Source organism: Prionailurus viverrinus, unplaced genomic scaffold (assembly GCF_022837055.1).
Source record: "Prionailurus viverrinus isolate Anna unplaced genomic scaffold, UM_Priviv_1.0 scaffold_62, whole genome shotgun sequence".
Lineage (NCBI taxonomy): Eukaryota > Metazoa > Chordata > Mammalia > Carnivora > Felidae > Prionailurus > Prionailurus viverrinus.
The window spans coordinates 149,934-172,087 of NW_025927624.1; the positions used below are offsets into that span (position 1 = coordinate 149,934).

The 22,154-nt window shown below is 38.7% G+C and overlaps 1 protein-coding gene and 1 pseudogene across 1 annotated transcript in view; one reads left to right on the plus strand and one right to left on the minus strand.

Moving 5' to 3' along the window:
* Positions 1-22,154, plus strand: part of LOC125159789 (ankyrin repeat domain-containing protein 26-like) — a 212,382-nt gene that overhangs the window by 146,344 nt on the left and 43,884 nt on the right. Inside the window, exons 26-28 of the mRNA XM_047848411.1 lie at positions 1,179-1,349; positions 3,740-3,773; positions 4,353-4,488. Of these exons, the coding sequence (XP_047704367.1) occupies positions 1,179-1,349; positions 3,740-3,773; positions 4,353-4,488 (341 nt within the window). The remainder of the gene's footprint in view (positions 1-1,178; positions 1,350-3,739; positions 3,774-4,352; positions 4,489-22,154) is intronic.
* Positions 16,129-18,806, minus strand: LOC125159793 (dnaJ homolog subfamily C member 10-like; annotated as a pseudogene).

The following is a 22,154-nucleotide window of genomic DNA, read 5'->3' on the forward strand; positions in this document are numbered from 1 at the left end:
ATATTCTTTGCAGTTTTGCATTGCTGTCTTTGCGTTTGAAGTAGCAGTCACTTCCTCCAGTCTTTAGTGACTACCTCTTAGTGTGTCCAACCTGACTTTTTTGCTCCAGTGGTATGCTGGAAATTCTCTGCAGGACACCTGGTTTTCCAAAAAGGCTCTCTCATCCATGGGTGATCATCTTAGAGAGTGTTTTCAAGGGAGGGACTCCCAGATGTGGCTGAGAGGGAGTGGCTGGAGGCACTTTATGGGCTATTGCTAGGTCCACAGATTAGACTGTAGTATGTCTGCCTGTTACCTGATGCACGGGTAGGCAAGACTTTTCCTCGGTCCCTTGGAATATGGTGCTAGATTCCCACAGCTCCTGCAAAGGCAGTTTTGCCGGTGGGTGGATAAGATGCCAGTTTGTTGTAGGTGGGGAGACACAACAAGGTACATCTTGTTCAGCTATCATACTGATATCGCTCTGACATATGGGTATTTTAAAAGTAGTTTTTCCCCTAAGATATTTCCCTGATTTCTTCTTTCATTTTATATGGACCTCATGCTACTTTAAAACTTTGTTGAAAGTAAGAATTCTTATATTTCAAAGCAACGCCAAAAATAGAGCACACATCTAGTTATTACTCCCATGTCTAAGAGTCACTGCCTTTAGGAAATGAACTCTAATTTTTTAGTGTAACCTTCAAGGTTCTTCAGAATCTTTCCTGACTGATCTCTTACTACTTGCTTCCATGTATTTTATGTTTTTTCCCCAAGTTCCTAAAAGCTTATACTTTTTCCTTTCAAGGCACCTAGATGCCATCTGTGTAATCTTTGTGCTCACATTCTAATCTCTAAGAAAATGGTTTTCTCCTGTTGTTTTCCCTGGTGACCTCTGCTGTTTATTTTCCCTCTTCAGTAAAGCCTTTCTTGTCCTCACTTACAGCTTTTCACATGTCCATTCTTACAAATCGCATTGTATTCTATTTGTATATTTATCTGTGTTTGAAGCACCAGATGAGTATTTCCTTGTGTATGGTTGGTACTTCAGCACTGTTCTCTGAATTAATCAAATTAAGTCAGATGGGTAAAATTCAGAACTTGATGAAAATTGTCTTTTTATTCTTCATCAGTAAAATTATTAGAAAACATTGGCTTTTTTATGGCTTTTTAATGGCTTTGTTTGTTTTTCTTTTAAGGAGGGAACCTGGTTTACATATGAAGAAGTTAAAGAAAGGTGAAAATGAAAAAGGGACATCAAAAGGATCTGTGATCACACCAGTGTTGCAGAAGGCAGATGCCCTAGCTGGTGGTCCACTACAAAAGAATGATGGCAGCCATTTCAGTGAAAAGGATCAGCATGAAAGCAGGTAAAAATCTATAAATTCTTTATGTGCCTGTGAAGGAATTTTAGCAGTGATTACCTTTGTGGAAATAAAATGCTGTAGTGTAGGTAGGTCCAAGCTAAAGCAAGAAATACTCAACATATCAAACACACTGCTTGAAAAGTTGTGATGAGGGTAAGTGACTTTGTCAAGGAGCAGTTTCAGCAGTCACCATGGAAGCTTGGAAGATGAGTAAGTGTAAACAACTCCTTACAGCATTTTAATAGGGAAAGGTAATAGACAAATGGATGATAACTGAAAAAGAATGTGAATTGCAAAGGCATTTTCTTTCTCTTTTTATTTTAAGATGGGGGCTTTAGAGAATGTATTCTGTTGGAAATGATCAATAGATATAGACATGGTTAGTTAATTTAATTTTGTTTCCGTTTCCAAACATTAGGAAGTTTGTTGATTGTATTACATTACCTTTTAAAAATGAGGCGCCTGGGTGGCGCAGTCGGTTGAGCGTCCGACTTCAGCCAGGTCACGATCTTGCGGTCCGTGAGTTCGAGCCCCGCGTCAGGCTCTGGGCTGATGGTTCAGAGCCTGGAGCCTGTTTCCAATTCTGTGTCTCCCTCTCTCTCTGCCCCTCCCCCGTTCATGCTCTGTCTCTCTCTGTCGCAAAAAAAATAAATAAACGTTGAAAAAAAAAATTATAGTAATTGTCTTTAGTACTCTTATTGATGTGATTTTGTGCAAGAAGTTGGTTTATTCTGAATTGGTTCCACAATGGGGTATTCTCATACAATTGAATGTGCAGATTTAAAAATATATATGTATGTATGCAAGTATATACATACATATATAAAAATATATTTATATATTAAATATATTAAATTAATTAAATTAATTTAATAAAATAATTTAAAATAAGTAAATTAATTTAATTTAATAATTAAATAAAAGTAAATAATTAATTAATTAAATATATATATTTATATATATTTATATATGGCTGTATAATTTCTTATATGTATATTTCTTATATGTATATTATATGTATAATACATATTATATATATGTATATGCATAATATACAAACTATATCTATAATTTCTTATGTATGTTTATAAAAGTATATGTGTATAAGTTCTATATGTATATATTTGTATACACACACACACACTTATCATAAATGTATGCAAACACTGAGGCCATTCTGAATAAAAGTAATCCTTCCTTGATGATTTTATAGATATCCAGTGCCTTTGATAGTATCACAAGTAGCTATGATTTTGTTAGGGACTTTAAAGTATCTGGTTCTATTAAGTTAATATTATTTAGGTTCTGGGGAAAGGGGAAGATTTTGTTTATTTACAATTGTAAAAGAAACTAGTGATCCATAACAGATTATTCCTTTTGGACTAGAGAGCTCTAAATGACCAAAATCATGCTTCCTGTACCAACAGTGCCATTGACACAGATTGTATGCTCAATAAGTATGTGTTGAATGTGGGGATAAACAGTGGAATGAATGAATGAATGAATGAATGAATGAATGCCTGTTGAGGAACTTCTCTAGAAGAAGCAAATCTTTAGTTTATTGAAAGTAGATTTCCCATCTTGCCAAGTATAAAGTCTCTTAAAAAATGTGTAAGATTCAGAAATTGTTATGTATCACTATAGCTAGAAATCGAATCATAATATAGATACATTTGCTGTCATATTAGTTAGAAACACTAGAGTGTTACTTTAACCACGTAGTATAAAACAGATGCTTTGAAGGCACATTCCTGGGTTTGAATTCAGGGTCTGTTCTTGGCCAGCGACTAGGGCTTCTTGGGCAAGTCACTTCGACTTTCTGTGCCTCATTTTCTTCCTGTGTAACATACCTAATATAATAACCTACTTCATAGGATTGTTGTGGGGCTTCAAATACCTTGAAGACATGTAAAGTGCACATAGTAATGCCTAGAGAGTAGTTGCATAGTGAGTCTCCAACACGTTAATATCATGATTGTTAAAAAGGGGTTCTTTCATATAGGGACTTAACTTGCACTTTCCAAGTAGGTTTTAGTGCCAGTAAAAGCTTATTTTTAGTAAAATGACAACAACACAAACAATGGTATTATTCCTATCAAATAATGCAAGTAGCATTAGGATTTTCCTTTGCTTTTGTTAGTTTTTACCTAACTTTAGTACTTTGTTGTGCTTGCTTCAGCAGCACATATACTAGAACTGGATAAACCTAATCCTTTGTTAATATTAGCAGTAGTATGTTTTCGATGTTGTTTAATGTTACTCTGTTGTTTAATCCCCTTTGTAGAAAATTAGTTTCAAATGCAGAGATTTTATATCAGAAACAATAGGTTTAGATATGCTTTGTATTTTAAGTATTTAATACTTGCCTGAAAACAATTGTTGTTTTTTTTCAGACCTGCAAAGAAAATTTCTAAGAAAAAGAACAAGGTAAGCAAAAGAGACAATGTAATTTTATTTTATTTATTATTTATTTTATTTTTATTTTATTATATTATTTTGATACATATTTGTTAGGAATATTGTTCAGTGGCAAAAAATTACTTTATGAAAGATGTAGTGAAAAAATAGAAAATCTTCCTTTGTTGTAGAGACATTTGCTGTGAAAAAGTTACTTAGAAATACTAGCTATGGATAACAGTGTCTTTTTGATAAAAATCCGTTCTTTTTAAAAGTCTCTATGGTTTCGCTTTTAAATGTTCATTCACTTATTTTTAAAATGTATTTTGAGAGAGAGCACGCACAAGTCGGGGAGGGGCCGAGGGAGAGGGGGAGAGAGAATCCCAAGCAGGCTCCATGCTGTCATTGTGGAGGTCAACGTGGGACTCAAACTCAGGAACCCTGAGGTCATGACCTGAGCCAAAATGGAGTCGGATGCTCAACCGACTGAGCCAGTCAGGTGCCCCTGTTTTTGCTTTTATAAAAAGATGGCTATTTATCACTTCTCTACACCTAGTATATTTTATAAATATTCGGGGGACATTTTGAAATGGTATTATTCATTCGTAGGTCAAAAAGCAAATTACTTCTATGGATGACCTTGTCGACTTCATTCAGTCATCTAAAACAGTTTCAGAGCATTGTGAGTTGCCTTACTCTAAGAATTTCATGTTGCTGATCGAACAACTTGGCATGGATTGTAAAGGTAGGAAGTCTTTTTACGTATATTTCTGTAGTAACATGTGCAACCTTGCCTACTACTGCACCATAGAGCACTGCTGTATTATAGAGCTGCTCATCTCAGAAATACGTTTTGTATTAAAATAAAAGGAGCACTATTGTATCCTCTCAGCCAAAGACTCATCATTTCTACTGTACCTTTCTTAGTGGGAATGGCACATCTAATGTGTTTGTTAACTCTGCTTCTCTTCTGTGCCTTCACCCAGGTCAGGTCATTATTTTTCTCCTAGATGACTGAAATAACCTTAGGACTGTTTTTCCTGCCGTTCTACCTCCCAGGACCTTGGTCTACACTGCAACCATAATTAGTATATGTTTTAAAAAATGTGTCTTTCATCATGGTACCCCCTTGCTTAAAGCTTAGCTATTACTTCTCATTGCTATTAGGTTAAAGGCCACAGTCCTCTGGCTTCATCTTGTATGGTTTTACATCCTTCTTTCCGTCTGTGTCTTATCCACTGTTTTAGACGTTTCTTCCTGTGAAAGAGATTTTCGTATCCAACATTTTTAGTTCATATATGAAGTTTAGTTCATATATGAAGTGTGTCATTTGATAGCTTTGACATATGTTTACACGTATGAAATGATAACCATCATCCAGACAGTTAACATATTCATCACCCTTAAAAATCTCATGTCCCTTCATATTCCCTTATTATGAAGCTGCCAAATTGTTTTCTAAAGGAGTTGTACGGTTTTTAATTCCCACCAGCAGTCTGTGAGAGCACCAATTCCTACATACATATTCATGAACACTTAGTATTGTCAGCTTTTTAAATCCTAGCCATTCGGATGGATATTTAGTATATATCTCATTATGATTTCAATATACATCTCCCTAATAACTGATGATGGCGAGCATATTTTCATGTGCTTGTTTGCCATCTGTGTATCTTCTTTGAATTGTCCAAATCTTTGGTTGTTTTAAAAATTTGTTTGTTTTCTTAGTTTTTGAGTTTTCAGAATTCTTTGTATATCCTAGACACAGTTCCTTATTTTGTTTTCTTTTTTTTTTATGGTTGTTGTTGTTGTTGTTGTTGTTTACACTGAGGCATTTTATTTACACATATGTATTACATCCCTGGAAAAAGAATCCCAGGATTTCCCCTTCTGTGTGTTTTCATCTTCCTTCTTCATGGTCCATGACTGTAGCTGAGGTGGTCAGTATAATGAAACCAAACTGAGCAGATTATTCTGCCATTTTTCTAGATCTTTGCATTGTCCATCAATTCTGGAACCAGTCACTCCATGCTTGCTTAACCTGCCTGTGAGTTTCACATCAATTTACCCAACTCTGTGATCATCAATGATTTTAAATTCACCACTGTAACCATGCTTCATCATCACAGTTAGAAAGTGGACAATGTCTTTGGAGCATGGCCTAGTAAGAACCTGGAGTTTGCTTCTCTCTTCAGTATTGTTATGCTTTGGGGAGCATCTGCCACGACATTCACATGCATCATGATGGTGGCACAGAAAGATGGTGGAAAGAGCTAGATACAGTTCCTTTCTCACTGCTCTTTTTTTGCAAGGTTTTTCTTCTCCCACTCTGTGACTTTTCCTTCTCTCAACAGTGTTTTTGAAGAGCAGTTTTTCTCTTTGGTGAAGTCCAGTTTACACATTCATTTGTTCTTGTATGATTGTTGTTTTTGGTTTCCATATCTAAGAAATATTTCCATAGCACAAGGTCACAAAGCTTTTCTCTCATGCTTTCTTTTAGAAGTTTTATAGTTTTAGGTCTTACATTTAGATCTATGACCCATTTTATATTCTTTTTTATTTGTGATACAAAGTATGTGTACAAGGTCATTCTTTTGCATATGGATATCTAGTTGTTCCAACACCATTTATGGAAAAGGCTGTGTTTTCTCCACTTTATGCCATTGCTCCTTTGTCATAATCAGTTGGCCACATATGTGTGGGTTTAAGTATGGGCTCTATTCTGTCTCATTGATCTCTTTGTCCATCTTTGTACCAATATTATGCTGTTTTAATCACTGCCAGTTTATAAGGATTTTTGAAATCAGGTAGTGTTTGTCATCTTGCTGTGTTCTTTTCAGTGTTCTTCCGCTACTCTGGATCCTTTGCATTTCCACGTGAATTTTAGAATCAGTTTGTCTGTTTCTTAAAACAAACAAACAAACAAACAAACAACAACTCTGGTGGTCTTCTGGAAATTTAGATTATGTTGAATCTACAGATTTATTTGGGGAGAATTGGCTTCTTGACAATATTGAATCTTTTAACCCCTGAACAGAGGATATATCTCTCCCTTGATATAGGTCTTTTAAAATTTTCTCAGTAATATTCTGTAGTGTTTAAAGTATAGGTCTTTCTGTCTTTTATGATATTAACCGTGATTATTTTTTATTTTCAGTGCAGTTGTAAATAATACATCTTAAATTTAATTTTTTTAATGCTTACTCTTGAGAGAGACAGAGCATGAGTTGGGGAGGGGCGGAGAGAGAGGTAGACAGAATCTGAAGCAGGCTCCAGGCTCCAAGCTATCAGTACAGAGGCTGACGTGGGGCTTGAACTCACCAACGGTGAGATCATGACCTGAGCCTGAGCCCAGTGCTTAACCAGCTGAGCCACCCAGATGCCCTGAAATTTTAATTTTTGATTCTTTATAGCTAATATATAGAAATACAGTTGATTTTTGTGTAATGATTCTGTATCCTCCAACCTTGATAAATTTATATGTATAGATATATTTAATATTAGAGAGAATACATGAGCAGGGGAGAGGGGCAGAGACAGAGAGAGAGAGAGAGAGAGAGAGAGAGAGAGAGAGAGAGAATCTTAAGCAGTCCCCATGCTCAGTACGAGCCTGACATAGGGCTCCATCCCATGACTCTGGGATCATAGCCTGAGCTGAAATCAAGAGACAGACACTCAATCGACTGAGTCATCCATGTGCCATGATAAATTCATTTATTAATTCTAGTAGCATTTTTCTTAATGCTGTCAGATTTTCTACATAAGCAAAGGTCATAAGAATTCATTTTTAACTACTATTTTACTAACAATGGTAAATATTGTAGCCTTGTAGCCAATTCATTCTCTGTCACAACTAATCAGTTTTGCCATTGTACTATAAGAGCAGCCAATAGATACTGCATAAATTAATGGAAATGGATGTATTTTGATAAAATTTAATTTACCAAAACAAGTAACATGGCCCATAGGCTGGAGTTTGCCAACTTCTATTTTGTGACCATGTCCTTGCTAGTAGAGACAGTTTCACTTCATTTTCTATCTGGATGTCCTTTGTTGCTTTATCTTGTTTGATTCCATTGGCTAGAACTGCTAGTATAGTGCTGAACAGAGGAAGTCATTCAGTGAATGTCATTCCTGTCTTCTTCCTGGTCTTATAGGAAATGAATGCATTCAGTTTTTCACCATTATTTATAACGTTAGCTATAGAGTTATCATGACTTGTTTTGTTTTGTTTTGTTTTAAATCATATTGAAGCTCCCTTGTATTCCAGGATTGCCGAAAGTTTTTATCAGGAACGGATGTTGAGTTTTGACAAGGAACTTATTTTATCTACAGAGATAGATATGGTTTTTGAATCTTAAACCAACTCTGCATTTCTGGGATAAACCCCATTTGGTAATAACAAATTATCCCTTAGTGTGTTGTTAGATTCCACCCCCCCCCACAAACACACATGGCTGTAGTTTAATTAATTAATGAAATATAATTTATTGTCAAGTTAGCTAACGTACAGTGTATACATCGTGCTCTTGGCTTTGGGAGTATATTCCCATGATTCATTACTTACATACCACACTCAGTGCTCATCCCAACAAGTGCCCTCCTCAATTCCCATCACCTATTCTCCTCTTTCCCCCACCCCTCCATGAACCTTCAGTTTGTTCTCTGTATTTAAGAGTTTCTTATGGTTTGCCTCCCTCTCTGCTTGAAACTATTTTTCCCCTTCTATTCCCCCATGTTCTTCTGTTAAGTTTCTCAAAATCCACATATGAGTGAAAACATATGATATCTGTTTTTCTCTGACTTATTTCACTTCACATACTACCCTCCAGTTCCATCCATGTTGTTGCAAATGGCATGATTTCATTCTTTCTCATTGCCAAGTAATAGCCATTGTATATATAAACCACATCTTCTTTTCCCATTCATCAGTTGATGGACATTTGTGTTCTTTCCATAATTTGGTAATTGTTGATAGTATAAATGTTGGGGTACATGTGCACGTATGAATCAGCACTCCTGTGTTCCTTCGATATATGCCTAGTAGTGCAATTGCTGGGTTGTTGGGTAATTTTATTTTTAATTTTTTAAGGAACCTCCACTCTGTTTCCCGGAGCAGTGGCACCACCCATGCATTCCCACCGACAGTGCAAGAGAATTCCCATTTCTGCACATCCTTACCAATGTCTGCTGTTTCCTGTGTTGTTAATTTTTTCTACCCTGACCGGTGTGAGGTGGTATCTCAATGTGGTTTTGATTTGTATTTCCCTGATGATAAGCGACATTCAACATCCTTTCATGTGCCTGTTGGCCATCTGGATGTCTTCTTTGGAAGTGTCTATTCATGTCTTCTGCCCATTTCTTCCCTGGATTATTTGATTTTCGGGTGTTGAGTTTGGCCAATTCTTTCTAGAGTATGGGTACTAATCCTTTATCTGATATGTCATGTGCAGATATCTTCTCCCATTCCTTTGGTGCCTTTTAATTTTGTGGATTGTTTCCTTTGAAGTGCAGAATCTTTCTACTTTGATGAGGTCCCAATAGTCCAATTTTGCTTTTATGTCCCTTGCCTTCAGAGATGTATTGAGTAGAATTTGCTGTAGCCAAGGTCAAAGAGGTTGTGGCCTGTGTTATTCTCCAGGGTTTTGATGGTTTCCTCTCTCACATTGAGGTCTTTCATCCATTTTGAGTTTATGCACGGTGTAAAAAACTGGTCCTGTTTCATTCTTCTGCATGTTGCTGCCCAGACCTCCCAGCACCATTTGCGAAAGAGCCTATCTTTTTTCCATTGGATACTCTTTCCTGCTTTGCCAAGGTTTAGTTGGCCATACATTTGTGGGTCCATTTCTGGATTCTCTATTCTATGCCATTCGCCTTTGTGTCTCTTTTTGTGCCAATAGTATACTCCCTTGATGATCGCAGCCTTGTAGTAGAGGCTAACGTCTGGGATTGTGATGCCTCCAGCTTTGGTTTTCTTTTTCAACATTACTTTGGCTATCTGGGATCTTTTGTGGTTCCATACAAATTGTAGGATTGTTTGCTCTATCTCTTAGAAGAATGCCGGTGCAACGTTGATTGGGATTGCAGTGAATGTGTAGATTGCTTTGGGTCGTTATCGCATTTTCACAATATTTCTTCTTCCAGTCCATGAGCATGGAATGTTTTTCTATTTCTTTGTGTCTTCTTTAATTTCTTTGATATGTTTTCTATAGTTTTCAGGATACAAATCTCTTATAGCTTTGGTTAGGTTGATTCCTAGGTATTTTATGGTTCTTGGTGTAATTGTAAATGAGCTCGGTTTCTTGATTTCTCTTTCTGTCACTTCATTATTGGTATATAGAAGTGCAATCAATTTCTGTGTGTTGATTTTGTATCCTGTGACTTTGCTGAATTCATGTATCAGTTGGAGCAGCTTTTTGGTGGAGTCTTTCAGGTTTTCCATGTAGAGTATCATGCCATCTGTGAAAGGCGAATGTTTAACTTCTTTGCCAATTTGGATGTGTTTTATTTCATTTTGTTGTATGATTGCTGAGGCTAGGCCTTCCAACACTATGTTCAACAACACTGGTGAGAGTGGATGTCCCTTGTATGTTCCTTATCTTCGGCGGGCAGGGTAGGGGGAAGTTCTCTGTTTCTCCCCATTGAGGATATTCGCAGCAGGCTTCTCATATATGGCTTTTATAATGTTAAGGTATGTTCTTTGTAACCCAACTTTCTTGAGGGTTTCTTATTAACAAAGGATGCTGTATTTTGTCAAATGTTTTTCTGTATTTATTGACAGGATCATATGAATGATTGTATCCTTTCTTCTATTAAGGTGATGTATCACTTTGATTGATTTGTGAATATTGAACCAGCCCTGTAGCCCAGGAATGAATCCCACTTGATCATGGTGAAGAATTCTTTCATATACTGCCGAATTGGATTTGGTAGTATCTTGTTAAGAATTTTGGCATCCATGTTCATCAGGAATATTGGCCTGTCATTCTCCTTTTTAGTGGGGTCTCTATCTGTGTTGGGAATCAAGGTAATGCTAGCTTCATAGAAAGAGTCCGGAAGCTTTTCTTCCATTTCTTTGTTCAACAGCTGGAAAAGAATCGGTATTAACTCTGCTTTAAATGTCTTGTAGAATTCCCGTGGGAAGACTTCTTGCCCAGGACTCATATTTGTTGGGAGATTTTTGATAACTGATTGAATTTCTTCACTGGTTATGGGTCTGTTCATATTTTCTATTTCTTCCCATTTGAGTTTGGGTAATGTGTGGTTGACTAGGTATGTGTCCATTTCTTCCAGGTTGTCCAGTTTGTTGGCATATACATTTTCATAGTATTCCCTAATAGTTGTATTTCTGTGGTGTTGATTGTGACCTTTCCTTTTTCATTCGTGATTTTATCTATTTGGATTCTCTTTTCTTTTTGAGAAAGCTGGCTAGGGGGTTATCAAGTTTATTTATTCTTTAAACAAAAACAGCTCTTAGATTCATTGATCTGTTCTACTATTTTTTTTGTTTGTTTTTACGGGTTTTTCTTTTGGATTCTATAGTGTTTATTTCTGCTCTAATCTTTATTATTTCTTCTAATGGCTGTAGGGTTTCTTTGCTGTTCTTCTTCTAGTTTCTTTAGGTGTGAGGTTCGATTTTGTATTTCGGATTGTTCTTATTTCTTGAGAAAGGCCTGGATGGCGATATGTTTTCCTTTTAGGGCTGCCTTTGCTGCATCCCAAAAGGGGTTGGTCTGTCATGTTTTCATTTTCATTTGCCCGTATATATTTTTTAATTTTTCCTTTCATTGTCAGGGTGACCCATTCTTTCTCCAGTAGGATGGTCATCAACCTCCATGCATTTGGGGGCTTCCCAAACTTTTTCTTTTGTTTGATTTCAAGTTTCATAGTGTTGTGATCCGAAAATACGCATGGTATGATCTCAGTTCTTTTATATTTATGGAGGGCTGTTTTGTGACCCACTGTGTGGTCTGTTTTGGAGAATGTTCCACGTGCACTCGAAAAGAATGTGTATTCTGCTGCTGTTGGATGAAAAGTTCTGAACAGATCTGTCAAATCCATCTGGTCCAGTGTATCATTCAGGGCCTTTGTTTCTTTACCGATTTTGTGCCTAGGTGATGTGTCCATTGTTGTTAGGGAGTATTTAAGTCACCTACAATTTCCATAGGATTATCAATAAGAATGCTTCGGTTTGTGATTAGTCTATGTATATATTTGGGGGCTCTCAAGTTGGGGGCACCAACATTTACAATTGTTAGCTCTTCTTGATGGATAGATCCCTTAATTATGATATAATGCCCTTCGCCATCTCTTGTTAGAGTCTTTGGTTTAAAATCTCATTTGTCTGATCTAAGTATGGCTACTCCAGCTTTCTTTTGACTTCCAGTAGCATAATACATGGTACTCTATCCCCTAACCTTCAATCTAATGGTGTCCTCCTGTCTCAAATAAGTCTCTTGTAGACAGCATATAGATGGATTTTGTTTGTTTTTTAATCCATTCAGATATGCTATGTGTTTTGATAAGGGCATTTAGTCCCTTCACGTTCAGAGTGATTATTTAAGGATATGGATTTCATGTCATTGTGTTGTCTGGAGCTTTCATGCTTGTGGTGATGTTTCTGGTCCTTTGTAGCCTTGATAACATTCCACTCACAGAGTCTCCTTAGGATCTCCTGCAGGGCTGGTTTAGTGGTCATGAGCTCTTGTAGTTTTTGGTTTTCTGGGAAAGCCTATCTCTCCTTCTATTCTGAATGACATCCTTGCTGGAGAAAGGATTCTTAGCAGCATATTTTCCTATTCAGCACATGGACTTTTTCCTACCATTGCCTCCTGGCCTGCCAAGTTTCAGCGGGCAGGTCTGCTACTACCCATATGTGTCTACCCTTGTAGGTTAAGGCCCGTTTGTCCCTTGCTGCTTTCAGAATTCTCTTTTCTCTTTGTAACTTGCCAATTTCACTATGATATGCTGTGGAGAAGACCTATTCTTGTTGAATCTGAAGAGAGTTGTCTGTGCCTTCTGGATTTGGATGTCTGCTTCCTTTTCTCCAGATTAGGAAAGTTCTCACCTATAATTTGTTCAAGAAAACCATCTGCCCTTTTCTCTCTCTCTCTCTCTCTCTCTCTCTCTCTCTCTTACGCTGGAACTCTTATGATCCAGATATTATTACATTTCATTGAATCACTTAGTTTTCCCCTCATGGTCTAATATTTTCTTATCACCCTTTTTCTTGGCTTCATCATTTTCCATACTTTCATCTTCTATGTCACTTATTCTCCCCTCTGTTTCCTCCATCTTTGCTGTTACTGCATCTAGTTTATTTTGCATCTTATTTACAGTATTTCTTAATTGCTGTCACTATTTCTTAGTTCCTTGATCCCTGCAGCAATAGATTCTCTGCTGTCTTCTATGCTTTTTTGTAAGCTCAGCTGTTAATCTTACAACTATTATTCTAAATTCTTGAACCGATATATTGTTTATATCTGTTTTGAGCAGTTCTCTAGCTCTCATTTCTTCCTGGAGTTTCTTTTGAGGAGAATTCTTCCATTTCCTCAGTGTTCAGTACTTTATGTGTTTTCCTAGTTGTCATGTGTCCTGCACCTGTCAGCACTATTTTAAAAAGGGGTCGTATACTATCCAGGGCCTGGCCCTTCAATAGGTATCTTTGGAGTGTGTTTCATGCTCTCTGTTGTTGTGACTCTGGTTGCTTTATTTCCCTACTCATATTTGTGGGTTGGCCATTCCAGCAGGTGTGCTTAGATTTGTTCATAATGTAAACTTGGAAAAGAATTTAAACACTGGGGGGGGGGGGTGATGGAAGATGCCTTATCTCATAAAAAGGGAGAAATGACAGGGGCAAAGGAAAAGAGAAGAAGACAAAAAATTGACCAGGCAGAGAATCAGAGAAACTATACAACTTAATCCAGGCAGGGAAGAGAGGGAGGGAGGGAGGGAGGGAGGGAGGGAGGGAGGGAGGGAGGGAGAGAGAGAGAAAGGAAAATAAGAAGGAGATACAGAAGAGGTGCAGACAGAATAGATTAAAAATCTCCATGACCTGGCCAGTTGTCCCCATGGGCCCCTGGAGATGTTTGTGTCACGCTGTAGCCCAGATTCCTAGATTTCCACAACTTCTTGCCTCACTGCTGTGTTTGAGGGATGTGGTCATTTCAGGTACCCCTACTTCTCTGCCATGTTGACACACCCCCCTCTTTAATGTAGTGTTAGACTTGATTTGTGGATGGTTTCTTCAGAAATTGTGCTCCCACGCTTATGACAGAATTTTATTTCTTACAGTATCTTTGTCTAGTTTTGGTTTCAGGTAATGCTAGCCTTATAGAATGAGGTGAGACATATTTCTCCTCTCCATTTTGGGGGGAGACTTTGTGTAGAATAGATAACATTTCTTCCGAAAATGTTGGATGAATTTACTAGTGTAGCCACTTGGCCCTGGAATTGTTTTCTGTGGAAAGATCTTTATCTAAGACTTTAGTTTCTTTTATACATATAGAGTTAGTTAGTTTATCTGTTCTTTTTTTCCTTTATTTTATTTTATTTTTTTTTATTTTATTTCATTTCACTTCATTTCATTTCACTTCATTTCATTTCATTTCATTTCATTTCATTTCAGTAATCTTTACACCCAACATGCGGCTTGAACTCACAATCCAGAGATCAAGAGTCACATGTTCTACCAACTTAGCCAGCCAGGCACCCTTCACTCTTGATTGAGCTTTGATAATTTCTGTCTTTCACGGAATTTACCCACTGCATCTGAGTTGTCAAATTAATTATATAAAGTTCGTAATATTACTTTGTTATTTTTTTAGTATCTGTGAATTTCCAGTAATGTTAGTTACATTACTAATTTCTGATATATTGTTAATACTTCCGTTGTTTCTCTTCATTTTGGGATCAGTCTTGGTAGAAATTTCTCCTTTTTTCACCTCCTGAAAGCATTTGGTTTCATTGATTATTCTCTATCGTTTTTCTGCTTTCTTTCATGTGATTTTTGTCTTTATATTAGTTCCTTTCTTCTGCTTGGTTTGGGTTTAATTTGTTTTAGTTTTCTAGTTTCAAAAGGTGGAACCCAATGTCATAGATTTCAGACCTTTTTTCTTCCTCATCCTCTTCATCCTCTTCTTCTTTTTCCTCTCCTTCTTCCTCCTCTCCTTCTTCCTTCTACTCCCTCCTACTCCTCCTCCTCTCCTCCTCCTCCTCCCCCTCCCCCTTCTTCTTTTCTTCCTCTTCTTCTTCTTCTCCCTTTCCCACTCTGTCTCCCTCTCCCTCTCCTCCTTCTTTCCACTTCCCCTTCCTCTTTCCTCCTCCTCCTCTTCTTCTCTTCTCCTTCTCCTTCCTCTTCTTCATCTTCTTCTTCTCCCTTTCCCTCTCCATCTCCCTGTCCTCCTTCCCTCCTCTTCCTCCTTCCTCTTCCTCCTCTGTCCTCTTCCTCCTCCTGTTTCCTCCTCCTCCTCCTTTTCTGCTCCTCATCCTTCCCTCCTCGTTCTCCTTGTTGTTGTTGTTGTTCTTCTTCTTCTTCTTCTTCTTCTTCTTCTTCTTCTTCTTCTCCCTTTCCCTCTCCATCTCCCTGTCCTCCTTCCCTCCTCTTCCTCCTTCCTCCTCCTCCTCCTCTGTCTTCTTGCACCTCCTATATGCTCCTCCTCCTCCTCCTCTTCTTCTCCTCCCCCTACTTCCCTCCTAGTTCTTCTTCTTCTATATACTGTAGAAATCTATTGGCATTATTTTACCAAAATTTTTCTCAATTGTGAAAAATTAAAATCAGTTCTTCAACCTTTAGAAAGAAAAAAGAAGAAAATCTCTTTACTATAATACACCATGAAAATAGGCTATCTGCTTGCCACATTGTGTGTGTGTGTGGGGGGGGGTGTGCTTTTTTTAAATTACACTATGGCCACAATCCATTTCACACAATTTTTCAGACAGGTAAATAAATATCAAATTATTTCCTTTCAGGCCAGCCACAAAACTTTAAGGAATAGACCCTAGACATGTATGTACGTGACAGAGCAGGCTCCTGTTTGAGCCGGGCAGCTTTAGTATCATTTCCAAGGGTCAGCAATCTATGGCCCGTGGACTGAATGTGGCTTGGCTTGTTTGGGTATGGCCCTGAGATAAGAAAAGTTTTAGATTTTTTAAAGGGTTGTAAACAAAGCAAAACAAAGTACTATGTGACAAAAGTATATGGTCTACAAAGGTTAAAATATTTACAGTTTGGCCTTTTACAGAAAAAGCTTGCAGACCCTTCAATTATACCAATGTTATACAGAATTCAGACGGTGCAATTACAATTCCGTGATAATGTTCCTTTATTTTGACCCAGAATGTAGCAACATCCTACAAAGATGTTCCTCTGATGTCATGGGTTAGAATTCCTTTTCTCTTTTTTCTTCATCTTCACATCATTAAACTTCATCCTCATCTCTCTCTCCATGAGTGTGGAGATTTTTCAATTTTTCATTTAGTAAGGCAGCGATTGCTTTTGCATCTCTGGCATCTATTTGCTCTCCCCAAATGTTTCTCTTTGCTTTTTCATAGGGATAACATTTAACAGTCGGATAGGCTCTGATGCCAGCTTTCTGGCATGTCTGAGCCAAAGCCTGACCGCCTATTTTTCCAGCTTTCACTTTTCCTTTCATCGTCTTAGCCAAGAGCTTAAACTCTGGAGCAAAATTTTGGCAAGGTCCACACCAAGGAGCATAGAATTCAATCACCCGGTGATTTTTCCCTTGTATAACTTTTTCATCGAAAGTCTGAGTCATTAGATTTGTGGATGCTTGAGGTCGAAATCCCGTGCCCCAAATCTCTCTTCTAGCCATTGTAACTGTGATACTGAAAAGCTTTAGTTGGTTTTGGGGGAGGGAATCTTATCTCAGGGTATCTCTGAACATTTTCTTGGGCACAAAAAGAATGATACTTTTGGCAGTCTATACTGCCCGCAGTAACTGTCCAGTTAGTGTCCGGGCCATTCTTTTCCATTCTGGCATTAGGACTTGACATGGATGACACCATGGGAGTAGAAGTCAACCATCCAGACTTCATCCTGGTTTCTTTGTTTAGCTAGTTCATTGAAAGTGGTGGGTGTCAGGGAGGTCGCTGAAGGTTCCTAAGATCCTCTATGAATTCCAAGATCTGTTGTTCAGCAGAGTGATGTCCTTCTTATTCATGAACCTCGGATTGGTTGAATACAAGTGTTGTTGGATCCGCCTAAATGTTATACGTGTTACAGGGTCTCTCGTGAACCGTACCATCTAGTGTACCAAACTAAAGCTGACCACGCAGATGCTTTGATGCTTTTTGTAACTCTGGCAATAAAGCTTGACATGGTGGACACCATGGCACAAACAAATCAACAAGCCACCGTTCCTGTCATCGGCAGGAACATTTTGAGGTCCAAGTGTGGCAACATGAGAATTACCACTTTCTTTGGCAAAGGCTAGTATATCATATAGAATCTTCTTTCCATGATGAATTTCATATTCTTTGGTTCCTTGTCCTTTAAATACTGCTAGACATGGCTGACATACAGAGAGATTACTACAGATGTCTGGTGCAGAGGGACAGTCAGCCTTGCCAACTTGAATTGTTCACTTTTGAGTAGAGTTTTTAGTTCCCTCAACTCAGGATCATTTGGATTTTCATGTTTTCCGAAACTAAACAATAAGAGCCACCGATGATGAGCCAATCGATCCGTTAGTGTATTTGCCAAAAGTAGCTCAAAATCTGGAAGACTATGCATGATTTCCAAATCTATTTCTCGAGCATCCAATGAATTAAGGAACAAAACGCTGCTTTTCTCTCTGGTATTTAATGGGGCGCCAGAGGAAAATAGGCAGTAGTACTTGTGATAATATCCAGACTTTTACAAAGTTTGTCCTGGGTGGCACAGTCCATCCATCCTACACTAACCAGACCATCCAACATGCCCCTGAGCCTGAGTCGTGTCTATGAAGTTAAACAATCTCCTCCTTTGCAACAAAAAGTGCTCAGCTGGCCAATACCAGCAGCAAAAGCAGTTTCTATGGAGTGAACACAATTTCCTGTCCATAATTCCATCACTGGGTTTCTAACGTGCTGCATGGTGAACTCACCAAACGTTCCTTTGATCTGTCCCCGTGATATTTCACTGTGGCCATTCCAGACCTAAAAAGGAAGAGGCTGGGAGATCCGTTGACTCCTTTCATTCGGCAAAACATTCTATCATCACCACAGTTAACAGCACCAATTCAAAGTAATCCGTCTACTTCTTTAACACAGTCTCTCCCTGTGGGAGCTAATTCATGGCAGTGTGACCATCCTGGGGAGTAAAAGTTCACAAACCACAGTTCTCCAGAATGAACAGCAGCATCCACTTCTCTTCTATTCAATGTCATGCTTTCAAGATCATCATCACAAATACCAAAATCATAACGATCATAATCCCAGCTTTCATACGGGCCACCTTCTGGATCATCTGCAAGTCCCTTTTCTCCGTATTTGTCATACTTTTCCCACAGATCTTCATCTTTGAGTACTTCATATGCTCTATTTATCTTTGAAAATCACTCTGTACATTAGGATTATACATTTGGTTGGTTGGTTGGTTATTTATTTATTTATTTATTTAGTGTTTATTTCCTATTAAGAGAGACAGAGACGGAATGCAAGTGGGTTAGGGGCAGAGAGAGTGGGAGACAGAGTCCAAAGCAGGCCCCTGGCTCCGAGCCATCAACACAGAGCCCGACGCAGGGCTCTAACCCACGACCTGTGAGATCATGACCCGAGCGAGCGGAAGTTGGACGCTCAACTGACTGAGCCACCCAGGTGCCCTGGGTTATTCGTTTTGGTTTTTTGGTTTTTTTTTTTGTTTGTTTTTTATAAGGATGTAGCTTCAATGCCAACTTCGTGAAAGCTTGTCTTATCTCTCTACTGTTTGCAGTCCTGGATACTCCAAGTAAACTGTAAAAATGCTGATCTGTTCCCACAAAAATGGCCATATACACTATTAGGAAACAGAATGACTCTTTTCAGGTCCCGGAGGTAGTCATTTTCATTGAAGCATACTCCCATTCTTTCTCTGATACAAGTTCTGATGAAAGTGAACATTCAGATATACAGCTGGTTCCAACTGAGAGAATATGCAGGTTTGAGAACTTGTGTTCACGTTACTCCAAGAGCAAATCAAGCACCATGAAATTTTCTCCCAAAATGTCAATCTGTGTAGGCTCAGTAATCTCCACTTCCTCAGATCACAAAAGATATAAAAATACTTTCAGAAATCTAACCTTCTTAACATTCTGTTTCTCCTTTCTTCCTTGAATCCTAAATGTCTAAATCTTCTCCTTACCTGCGAATGGTCTCTGGCTCATTTCTAACTCCTTGTCATGCAACCAAAACATACGTTTTTAAAGTATAGCGGTGGAGAGTGACAAATATTCAGACTAAAATAAGCAACCAGAGGAAAATCGAGAACACATTGTCCAATACCACCATGGGAAAAGTGGTTCTCCTAGGGGTCCTTCTCAGCGTGGGTGTGGTGGACTTGATCTGCGCCAAGCTTCAGGGCCAGGTGGAAACTGCCGGTAAACGCAATAGGAAGGATTTCTGGTTGCCATCAGCCCAGAATAGGATGTGGGGAGAGGGGAAGGATGGGGACATCCCATGAGAGAGACTGCTGGCATATGAAGTCTCCGGCAAGACTAGGGTGAAAAGAGCCTGAGTAACTGAGGCTTAAGTGAGAGAAAGGGTCGCAAGAAGCTGGGAAGCAAAGTCGGAAGAAGGGTGATGATGTAGGTAGTGAGAAAAAGATGGGGAGCTAGAACACAAAACCCATGGCAGGGGCGGAGAGGAAGGGAGGGGAGACAGGTGCAGAGGCATTGGGCTCTCCCTTCCAGAAGGACCATGCCTGTGCCACCGCCGCCGCCTCTCACTCCAGCAGAACCCGGGGCCCGGCCCATGCCCACCTCAGTCTAGGGGGGTCTCCTCCTACGGCTACTCCCCCACCTTCAATTCCTGGCATTGGCGGACCCCGCCCCCACCCACCCAAGTGCCTGCTGTGCTCTGTGAACAAAGCACCTGCTCTCCATCCACTGCCAGGGTGGGGTGGGGCAGGGCAGGGTGCCTTGGGAAGCTGGGGGAGGAGCCACAAAGGCAGCAAGGAGCACCGCACTTCCCTCTTCTTTTTTAATGTATACATTCAGTGCTATCAGTCTTCATGTGAGTGCCACTAAAGCAGAACTGTACAAATTCTACTATGTTTTCATTTTCATTCAGTTCAGAATCCTTTCTAATTTTTTTTTCTTTTTTCATTACTTCTTTGACCCAGGAGATATTTCGATGTGTTCTGTAGTTCACAAATAGTTGAGTATTTTCCAGAGATATTTTTGTGCTTGATTTCTGATTTGATTGCTTTGTGGCAGGGGACACACTATTATGACTTCAGGCCTCTTGACTTCTTCCTTTTATTAAGATTTATTTTTGACCCAGAACATAGTCTTTTTTGGTAAGTGTTCCATAGATCCTTGAGAAGAATAGTGGCGGCCAAGTCTACTATGCCTTTGCTGATGTTGAGCGTGTTGAAATATCAGACTATAATTGTGAATTTGCCTATTTCTCTTTTCAGTTCTATCAATTTTGCTTCATGTACTTTGAAGCTATTAACAGATACATGAACATTTAAGATTGCTCTTAATTGACCCTTTTATGATTATATAATGACCTGTTGTTTATTGCTGGTTATATATATATATATATATATATATATATATATTTTGCTTGAAACTGTTTTGTCTGCTATTCATATAGCCACTCTAGCTCAGCCTTCTTTGGTCAAGTGTTAGTGTGGTATATCATATTCCTGTCTTTCGAACAAATTTCTGTCTTGACATTTAAAGTGCATTTTGTATAGGTAGCATATAGTTGAGTCTTCCTTTTTTATCCATTCTGACAGTCTGCGTTTTAGTTGAGGCTTTTAGACCGTTTTCATTTACTGTGATTTTTTTTTCAATATATGAAATTTATTGTCAAATTGGTTTCCATACAACACCCAGTGCTCATCCCAAAAAGTGCCCTCCTCAATACCCATCACCCACCCTCCCCTCCCTCCCACCCCCCCATTAACCCTCAGTTTGTTCTCAGTTTTTAAGAGTCACTTATGCTTGGGCTCTCTCCCACTCTAACCTCTTTTTTTCTTTTTCCCTTCCCCTCCCCCATGGGTTTCTGTTAAGTTTCTCAGGATCCACATAAGACTGAAAACATATGGTATCTGTCTTTCTCTGTATGGCTTCTTTCTTCTTTTTTTTTTATATATTTTTTTCAACGTTTATTTATTTTTTGGGGGACAGAGAGAGACAGAGCATGAACGAGGGAGGGGCAGAGACAGAGGGAGACACAGAATCGGAAACAGGCTCCAGGCTCTGAGCCATCAGCCCAGAGCCCGACGCAGGGCTCGAACTCACGGACCACGAGATCGTGACCTGGCTGAAGTCGGATGCTTAACCGACTGCGCCACCCAGGCGCCCCTGTATGGCTTATTTCACTTAGCATCACACTCTCCAGTTCCATCCACGTTGCTACAAATGGCCATTTACTGTGATTTTTGAGATAGTTGATTTGAATATGTCATCATGCTGTTTGATTTGCATTTGTCCTATCTGCTCCTTGTTCCCGTTCTCTTCTTTTTCCGCTTTCTTTTAATGGAGGAATTTTTATGATTCAGTTTTATCCATTTATTTATTTATTCATGTATTCATTTATTCATGTATTCATTTTTTCACTTATTTATTTAGGCTTCCTAGCTAGAACTTTTCAGTTTTGCTGCTTTAGTGGTTGGTTAGGGTTTATAGTCTATGGCTTCAGCATCACAGTCTCCCTTCCAGTAATGTTATACCACATCGTATAGAGTTTAGGCAAATCACAAGAGTTGGCTTCCATTTCTTCTTTCCTAGACATATCCTTCCTGGGTCAGTGGGATTATAGTTTTCATGAGGTGTAGGAAGATTTGGGCCATATTTTTTTCCTGTCCCTTTCCCCTGCCTCTTTGGGCAATTGTATATTTCCCAGTTGAAGTTTTCTCCCAGGTTTCCAATGTTAAACTTCAGTCTTTTGTTTTGTGATGTCTAATATGTGTTTATTCCTACCCATCGTATTGTTCATGGCTAACATAATTTACATCTCTGTAAGTACTATTTGGTTTTTAAAACAATAGCTGCCATGCCTCTAGTTATCTTTTCATGCTTTGTTTGCAGATATAGTTAAGTTACTTACAAACAGTTGGATCCTTTATTCTTGCTCTTACAAATTATTGGACGAATCCAGAGTTGTGATCAGCCTAAGACAAATTATGAGTTTTTCTATCTTAGCTAATGTGAATAGATACTGTCCCTCGTGCTGTGGGAGCACCAGGCAGTGTTTCCTCTA